The 9,369-nt window shown below is 47.3% G+C and overlaps 1 protein-coding gene across 1 annotated transcript; it reads left to right on the forward strand.

Moving 5' to 3' along the window:
• The first annotated feature begins 298 nt into the window (after positions 1 to 298).
• C15H1orf53 (chromosome 15 C1orf53 homolog) lies at positions 299 to 5,100 on the forward strand. Its single transcript, XM_059280473.1, has 3 exons — positions 299 to 572; positions 3,557 to 3,658; positions 4,951 to 5,100. Exons 1-3 carry the CDS (start codon positions 336 to 338, stop codon positions 5,020 to 5,022), a joined length of 411 nt encoding a protein of 136 aa, XP_059136456.1. The 5' UTR covers positions 299 to 335; the 3' UTR covers positions 5,023 to 5,100.
• Positions 5,101 to 9,369: the final 4,269 nt, after the last annotated feature.

Here is a 9,369-nt window from a genome sequence, read left to right on the forward strand (position 1 = left end):
TTTATTTTAAACAATTACGATTATGCTGACTATGAGCTAGCCTGACGGGAAATTAAAATGCTCGCCCTTTATCTCAGAAGAAAAACAGAGAATTTAAGAACAGAGAACGGGAGAGGGCACCTTCTTCCAGTCTTCAGGTTCATGTTTTCCTCTGCAAAGGGGCCAAGTAGAGGAAACTGGAGACCCAGGGACAGCCCGGCCTTCACCGAACAGGGCTCGCCTCCTCTCTCCGCCCCGCCCCCTGGCTTTGCCCCGCCCCGCTATCCGGCCCCGCCCCCTCTCCGCCTCGCCCCGCCCCACCCCGGCCCCGCTCCGCCTTCCACCGTGGCGGCGCCATGGCGGCCTGCGGGCTCCCGGCGCTGGCCCGCGCGGTGCTCGGGAGGCCACCGCCTTGGGCTGAAGGCTTCCGACAGCAGCTGAGCTCAGCCCTCCTCTCGGCTTCCGAAGGAGGCTGCAGCGGCTCCCCTCCAAGCTCGCAGGGAACGCCCGAAGGAGAGCCGAAGCATCCGGCGAGCCAAGAGTTAACGGCGGCTGAACTGCACATCGTCGGGCTGCACCGGGCCGCCTGCGCGGTGAGGCCCGCGCCGGCCTGCCCCGCCGCCTCTGCGCCTGCGCGTGCTCGGCCCCTAGCCCCCGAGGCGGCCCCGGGCGGAGGTGCTGGAGTTGTCGGTCCGGGGCCTCCGGCCTGGGGCGGGTCGGCTTCGGGCGTCCGCTGGGAGGGCCCCGCGAGAAACCTGGCCGCACACTTGCGTTCCGGACAGAGGGGTCTGCCCTGAGAGTGGGACTCGGTTTCTGAAGTGTGTGTGTGTGTGCGCGTGTGTGCTCTGTTCAATGTCCCAGCTAAAGGCTTGTCTCGGTGTGTGTATATGTGTGTGTGTGTGTGTGTGTGTGCCCTGTTCAATGACCCAGGTAAAGGCTTATCTCAGGTGTGTGTGTGTGTGCCCTCCAGTGTGTGAGTGTGTTGGGTGGGGAAAAGGGTTGTTAAGGAACTGAAGATGGGAGGACTGAGCAGCATGTTGTACAGACACGCTGCCTGTGCACGATAACTTGAGCAGCCTGCCATCCAGTGACTTTAATAATGAAAACATGAGACAGACGCTTTACATTTTTGCGCTATGTCCTCTCTCATCCTTTGCCTCCAGTCCAAGTGAGTAGAGGAGATTACTATCGGGCAAGTTTGCATTTTTTCCTAGGCATTCTCGAATAACCTTTTCTTCTGGTTTGTGGATTTAATAACTGGTTGTTACCACTAATATCCAACCTTATCTCCCCGCAGTTTCCTGACAACTCAGACTGCAAGAATATGAAGATAGCATTTTTCTATTTTAAGTCCTATAATGATATAAAAATGATTTGTAATAAACCTGCATATTAAGCTCTCTGTGTGGCTAGTACTTTGTAAGACCAGTGTTATTTAGGTTGCCTTGAACCACAGAGTAGAGAGGAAAACTTCCACGGTTTCCTAAGGTTGACATCCCTTCCTTGACAACAGTACGCCCTGAGAATCCACTGACCCTTTCAGGTGTTGAAAGTAAATAAAGATTCATCAAGAGATTATTGGCAGCATGTGATTATTCTTGCTTATACTCTTATTTTAAATATAACACATGCAGTTTGTTTCCACTAGTCACCATGTAAGTATGGTGGATAAAACCCAGAAGTCTAACCAAGTCTTCAGAACAAACAACAGTGGCATGTAAAGACTGGTTCACCCAACACGGGGAAAAGAAAGGAACTTCCTTTCACTAGGGAACCCACTACATTTTCATCAATGTGAGTTTCACTGGTTACATGACTGTCCAGGAGACCATAAGTAAACCCCAAAACGAGCATGATATTTCTCTTTTCCGCACACCAGAGCTCCCAAGCAAGAGTACTTTTCCGTGCCTCAAGGCAGATAGCCCTCTGAGCTTTCTCCTGCTGCTGAGGACATCATCACTGGACGTGTTGCTTTCTGTGGATGTCTTGCTCTCCAGTCAAACCGTTGGCACATTCGCCTCGTCTTTGTTGCCATCATTATCTGAGGTTCATTTAATGTGGACAAATGAAGTGTGTATAGTTGGCCACAAACTCAGAGTTGCACCATATCCACATGGAGAACAGGAGAGCATCCGTGTAGGAGCAGCCTGGTGGCTTGCCAGATAATTGTCCCCAGAAAGCACACAGAAGCTAAGAAAAGTGAAGGCTCCTGAAGACTTTGCAGTGTTTTTATTTGCCTTCCAGGCCTTCAAACATAAGCTTTGTGGAGATGGGGAAGAGAAAAGAAAAGGAAGTGAGGTCCCGATAGTCATTCTAAAATAGTGTTGAGTGCACCTAGTGTCATAGGGCCCCAAGGATTTGGGAAGCCCTTGAGAGCATCATTGAGACTTACTGGATTCTTAGTGTCATGGTCTATCTGTGTGGGGATGCCTTAGAGTGAACCTAGACTTGAACCAAAATAAGTTGGTCTAATTGTCAACCAATAATAAGTGATGTCATTAAATACGACACCTAACAGCTGAAGTTGTTCAAGACTAAAAAATGTATGCCATAGCTGGTAATACTGGTACACACTGTTCATCCAACATGCTGCTGTGAGCTTGTGGCCAGCCTGGACTACATAGAGTTCCAGGCCAGGCAAGACCATATAGTGAGACCCTGTCTCAAAAAAAAAAAAAAAAAAAAAAAAAGAAAAGAAAAGAAAAGAGGAAAATGTATGCCTGAAGACCTGCTGCCTTCACGCATATGTTAATGAGAGTCTATCTGCAAGAGTGATACATTGAAGTTACTAAAGGTGAAAGTGTTCCATAAATGCTCATAGGGAAGTTCCCTCTGTAAAATCTGGAGGCTAAGAAACATTATTAAAGTGATACCTGTATGTAGGTGGAAAATGCTTCCCTGACATTTGAAGTCATATACTGGAAATTGCTTTTGGTCAAGCTTGTTAAACCAGTAAGTGTTAATGTGGCAAAACAATACTTTTTCCAGTCAAGACTGGAACTAACAATACTGGGAGCTAGGGAGGAGAGGAGATGAATGTGGCCCATGCAGTGGAGTAACACATCGTGAAGGCATAGAAAGTGTTTAATAATAGCAAAGGTAATGCTTTTCTGCAAGGGCTGTTTGGGTTTGATTAGCGCCTTTTCTGTGAATTTAAATCATTATCCACATATTGTGAGTACTGAAATTGTAACTGCAACTCCTGAGTGAAGTTCATTTTCAGCCTCTTAAGCTCTTAAAATCATCTAAATCACCTGTTACTGAGCTTGTTGCCCAGAAGCAGAATGAAAAATATCAGAGCGGTGGCTACGTAGTTATTGCATACAGAGGACTTCTTGTTTTCCCATCAGCTTCTCATTTTACTCAAACTGTGTGTGTTTTTTCCTCTAACCACATATAGTTAGATTGTATATAATGCTGAAATGCATCCTTAATTGCAAGTGCCACTACAATTACTGGGGAAGAAATTTAATATTGTTCTTTTTTTTATTTTTACAGTATTTTTGGACTAAAACTATTATTAGGGAGATATGATGAACATTAACAAAGATTAAGACATTGTTTTATTACTCTGCAGGCTGGCCAGCTCAGCTATGTGGACCCAGCTACTGGCTATGTGGTGTTCACAAGGCTGGCCCACTTGCAGAGAGGTGCTTGCTGTGGTTCTGCCTGCAGACACGTGAGTAACAATTCTCAAATTACCCAAGCAGTTTGCTGAGCTTCTGTAACTTCATAAATACCTATTATTTGAACAACAAGTCAAATAAAAAAGCTAAATAGACCTAGAGTGTGCTTTTCACAAGCTGTTTCAGCAAAGGACAATGAAGCTGTTAGTGCCAACACAGGACCTTTAAAGTTAATGGAATTTCGTACGGTTTCACTGCAAGCATCAGCTCCTCCAAATGCTCAGACTGGAAATTCAGGGGAGCTCAGCTTTCATGAAATCTGAAAGAAGTTGTATTCACTAGGCAAACGCAGAGGGCAGGAAGGAAAACAAGCAAACAAAAATGTTGCAGACCAAATCCTAGAAATATTGCTATCTTAAGAAATAGAAATTTGCCCATCGCTGAGACATGGCTCTCTTTCAAATGATGAGACTTCCTCCCCTTGCATTCTACTGCCTGCTTCACAGCCTCCTTTCCTGGGGCAGCTCTCCAGTGCTTAATCTCTTGTAGTTTATATCCTCTCTCTCTCTCTCTCTCTCTCTCTCTCTCTCTCTCTCTCTCTCTCTCTCTCCTCCTCCCTCCCTTTTCTCCTCCACACTTCCTTCTCGGCTTCCTTCTAGTTGATATTTAAAGGAACTGGGAAGCTACCTTACTCCAAAGTTACTGCTGCAGATCTGAGTATGCCTATTTTGGGAGATACATGCCCATGTTTAATGGTCAAAGTGAGTGAACTATTCCTTCCTCTGTTCTGAGCAAAGAAGAAATCAGAGCATTTCTTTTCTATTGGGAGGCATACCACTGAGGTATATTGTTACTTGGTTAAGATTATAAACAGATAACAACTATTTACAGAATACTTTGTATGTTTTTCCTGCAAGAAGATGTCATTTCCTTTCACTAGCCCACTTTCTAATTAAAGGCTAGACACCAAATACACATATGAACTGTAGACAGTGTTTTAAGAGTCAGTCTTCACTTTTATGGATACTCTGACCTATGCCATGAGCTGTTCCTAATCAAATGCATAAGAGCTTTGCATAAATGTAGGACCCATGGATTTTGTAAGAATGGGGGTTTGACAGTAAAATTCTTGAGGTTGGAAGGATGTACTTAGGAAATGGTTCTTGGACCCTAATTTAGGGTTTATTTACTGAAGTTCCCGTTGTGTTGTTTAGTACCTAAGACATGGTAGATCAAATGACCTAAAACATGGCTAACAGCCCCCTTTTCTTCCCACCAGGGGAAATGTATGTTCCCACAAGAGTGTTAAATAGTTCAATAATAATTTGTTGTCCTTCTTTTTCAGTGTCCATATGGCCAAGTCAATGTGAAAGATCCATCTAAAAAGAAGCGATTCAACTCCTATTTTTATGTTTGACAATAACTTGGTCTCTGTTCTGTCAAACTGAACTTGTTTTTTGAAAAATAAAACCTTAATCTAGCATTCTATTACAAATATTTGAACACTGGTTTAGTATTAAGCACATCTGTTCAGAAGAACATGCATAAAACGGACATCACCTTCCTTTCTTTATACTACATGATCACATGCGTACGTTGAAGAAGAAAACAATGGCCAGCTGTCCTATCACATGAAAGCAGCAGTTGACTCACAGGAGTAGCAATGGGTTTTCCTTAGCTTTGCTTCTCCCAATGTCTTCTCAACAGTTCAAGGAAGTTGCTGGCAAACAGCAAGTGCATTCTTCATTTTATGTAGATCTTCAACTTAAGGAGATGGACATAATACCATGTAGTGCAGCATATGAACACCCCGGAAATGCCGTCCTCGAGCAAGAGGATACTCATTGTCCATCTGTTCTTTCAGTGTAAATTTCAGATCATTTTGATGGGGGGATTGGGGGTGTGTGTGGGGGTGCAGGTGTCAGACCACTAGACATGCCTCCCTTAGGCCATTCTTCATTCTCCTTCTACTCAGTCCTCCACATTTTCTTTTGACACTTCTGAGGCAAATCTGCCTTTGAACATCTTTCTTGCTCTGCATCCATTTTGTCCACTGTAGTGATTCCCCTGTGAGAGTCCAGCCTTCAGTGAAGCAAGATCTCCCAGGGGTTGTTCTTTTCACACCTTCTCTGCTTCTGATGCAGGGCAGCAGCCACTGGGAGGCCCTTTGCCAGTGGAAAAGGTATGTGATAAAATGAGGCTGGTGCCCAAGAGCTGGCCCTCAGACATGGACCACTCAGAGACTCTCAGATCTTAAGCAACTAAAGGTTCTAGTGCCTTCTCCAATATTCATCCCCAAATAACAGTCTTTCTTAGCTATAAAATATGTGAAAACAAGTTTCTAGTGATTCTGGTTTTCTTTAATTACTACTTTGTTATTTACATATTTTTCATGCCTGATATTAAATTGTCCCAAAGCCTGTTGACCATGTCGGATGGTTCAGTTCTTCCAGTCCTCTAACCCTCTGGAGAGAGCACCCCCAAGATGGATGTAGGGTGCCTGCAGCTTCCTTGGATCAAAATGCTACTGTATTGGACCTGGGATTGTCAGAGCCACAAGTTATTCTGAGGAAGATAGTAGTTGAGACTGAAGGCAGTTACTTTTTTCAGAAAGCCTTAAGGATTCCTTGCAGTCCCTTTCTTTCCTGTTCTTAGATCCAGGAGCAACCACTTATTTCTACTTTTTAACTAAAATTGAAGATTAACCAGATAGTTTCTTGGGTGGCAGATGGATGATGTCTAAAGAAATATAGTCTAAAAAGGTAATCTTTCTGAAGAACCTAGGAAAGGAAGAAGGGAAGATTATGTTGAAAAGGAGTCCTACTTAAGAGACTGTTTAGAAAAAGACCCTTGGTCGATGGAAGGAATTCCCAGGGAAGTGTTTTATCCCCTGGCTGCTCTTTCTTCCTCTTACTACAATCTTTGAAAAAACAAACAAACAAACAAAAACAACAACAAAACGAGCTGTCATGGAGGTTGGCAATTCTTGGGATCTCAACTTGCAGCCCAGCAGCTGCTGGCTTAGGGAGGGAGGCGGAGGCATTTATTCTTACCTACACCTGATGCCAGGCGTAGAGGTCTGCTGCGGTTCTGGAGAGATGCACCTGAACCATGGTGTAACAGTAGGGCAGCAGGGCAGGTGCTCCCACAGTAAACACAATATTGCCACATAAATGGACTTCGCTGCAGAGGGTTTAAGCTATATTGTTTTCACACATTGTAAAGTAGAAATGCAGGTCTCTTATTGGATGCATAGATACAAACACATGGAGATGCCCAGAAATAGCAATGACCCCCATATAAATCAACTCTGGTGTAGCTCCATTCTCAAGGTTTCTGGAGACTTCTTCTGCCCCAGGGCACAGTAAATCAAGAGAGACTGATTTTGGGATTGCTTCTAACACAGAATGACCCAAAGGAAACGAAGGTTACTAGAGCAGGGGTGGAGATGGATTTCTGGGGCTAATTCTTCTCTCAGCTGGGAGAAGGTCCTCTCTAGCTGTGAATGGTGATGCACACAGCTCTCTCTTTGAGAGCTGCACTGTCCCCACTGATTAAGAAGGTCGAGATGAGAAATAATTTTGTCCTTTCAAGTGAAACTTCAAGTTCCAAGTAGGGTGTTTGCAACAAATGAGATCCTGAAGTTTGCCCTGCCTCTACCAAGGATCTTTGTTTCAGCGAAGTGCCCCATCTCCAAAGGCGTTTGCAAAGTCCTTTGCTCAACAAGGTTCTAACATCAAAAATCGGTGGGGCTTTGATTCTTCTCTAGACAAGATTAGTGGAGGAGGCTCCCTCCCTACCTACCTGATGCATGACACTTGCTATGTTGCGGTCCTCAGCTGTTAGAAGTCCCAGGGTCCCAGGTCGGCCCCCAAGGAACCTTGCTCTCCACTCACCACCCTTCATTCCTCACCTTCGCCAGCCACTTCATCTTCTCTACCTTCCCGTGATGGCTAAAGCTTGTGAGCTGACATCTGTCACCTGTGGAGAATTTAAAGCTCTGTGTTACCTTTTCACTATCCTACATCCTACAGTAGTTAAGATGTGTTTCCAGATTCCAAAATGATTCTCCTTGGGGGGATGTCTCTCTCTCTCTCTCTCTCTCTCTCTCTCTCTCTCTCTCTCTCTCTCTCTCTCTCTCTCTGTGTGTGTGTGTGACACACACACACACACACACACACACACACACACACACACACCATGTATATATAATATCCTTATCAAATACCTGAAACGGGTACCCGAAGAAATTAAAAGGCTCTGCAATAGGACAGAACACCAAAGAGTTTCTAGTGCTCCTTCACTTACGAGTATAAAGCTGGACCCAAGAGTCTTGTCCCCACCAGGAGGGTACACTAGAAAAAAACAAGCTGAATAGGCCGGAGTGAGCCTGGGAAGGTCCGGTTCGGTAAACGGGTGGGACAGATAGACTGATTGGCCCGAGGGACTAGTACACGAAGTCTAGTTAGTGTTCCCGAACACGGGGCACAGTCGGTCCCTAGAGCACCCTGCGGTGTAGGGTGCAGAGTGAGCACGCGGAAGAGCTGTGTGTGTGTGTGTGTGGGGGGGGGGGGGTGTTGGATACACCATTCCTGAGCCATTCCTTAAAGCCCCCAAACTGTGGAGAGATTGTGGGACCGGTTGGCTTCCATCCCCGCACAAGTCCGCAATTTTCGCTGGTGGCTTCCAGGCACACAAATGCCTTCAGCCCCTCCCGCCCTTGGCCCATGCCAAGTCAAGGAACCGCTAAGACCGCCCGGGCTTTGGGGAGCAGACGGGTGGGGGAGGGCGGCGCCGGCGCTGACCGGCGTTCCGGAGCTGCCAATCTCTCTGCTCACACCTCCTTCCCCACTGGCGCGGGAGCCCAGGCTAATCCCCCGCCTCCCCATCTCCGACTGCGAGGGGCGCCCTGGGTGGGGAGTGGGGTAAATAATTGGCAGAGGTCTGGCTTCCGATTCTCCTCTACCAGCGGCTGGAAGGGAACCCCGGGGCTACGCAGTCCTAGCGGAACCTAGACCAGGTAACAGTGTCCCCCGCCGGGTCCCGGGTCCCGGGTCCCACAGCATCCCTGGATAGCCTTTTTTTGAGTGCCCGAGTTTGAGCGCAGATTTCCTTCTAGAAGGTGAATCTCAGCCGTCGCTCTTTAGTAAGGACTCAAAAGGGACAGGTGTCCTGGGCCCCCTCGCAGACCGGTCACAAAGGCGGCCGGCCCTCCAGCGCAGAACGCTCTCCAACTTGCTCCAACCCGCTTTCCAATGCGGAGCTTAGGAGCATCGATGCTGAGCGAAGGGGGTAGGAAGAAGAAGGCGGGGACCGTGAGTGAGCAATCAATAGCTTAGCCCAGTTTCCCCAGGAGCTACCATCCATTCACCGTCTATGCAGCAGGCACCAGCTGGCGGCAGCATCTTTTAGGTACCAGCTTCAGCAAGGCAAAGGCAGGCTGGGGGTCCGGGAGCCCAGGGTGCACTGCGGGGCTCCAGCCCTCCCTCCCTCCCTCCCTCCCGCCCGTCCCTCCCGCCCCCCAGTCGACACCCCCCCCCCCCCCCCCCGGCTGCGCCCAAGTCTCGGGATGCTCGTGGCTTTATGAGGTTCCCTTGCCGCCAAGTCTTCCATTAACACCTCCTCGGATTATTGAGAGGCTGGCAGGGCTGAGCGTGGCCTCAGAAAGGGTGTTGGGGCACTGGCCGGAGGCTGAGCCCTCTGCCATCGCCCCCACCCCCGCCTTTTCCGATTTGAGAAAGCATAAACAGAAAATAAAAGACAG

The sequence above is a fragment of the Peromyscus eremicus genome, chromosome 15 (assembly GCF_949786415.1).
Source record: "Peromyscus eremicus chromosome 15, PerEre_H2_v1, whole genome shotgun sequence".
Taxonomy (NCBI): Eukaryota; Metazoa; Chordata; class Mammalia; order Rodentia; family Cricetidae; genus Peromyscus; species Peromyscus eremicus.

What these genes read in the sequence shown, in the direction of transcription:
- C15H1orf53 (XM_059280473.1), top strand. Translation starts at nt 336, where the DNA reads ATGGCGGCCTGCGGGCTCCCGGCGCTGGCCCGCGCGGTGCTCGGGAGG. An exon ending in TGCACCGGGCCGCCTGCGCG is followed by an intron (nt 573 to 3,556) that starts GTGAGGCCCGCG and finishes ATTACTCTGCAG; the next exon opens with GCTGGCCAGCTCAGCTATGT. An exon ending in GTGGTTCTGCCTGCAGACAC is followed by an intron (nt 3,659 to 4,950) that starts GTGAGTAACAAT and finishes CTTCTTTTTCAG; the next exon opens with TGTCCATATGGCCAAGTCAA.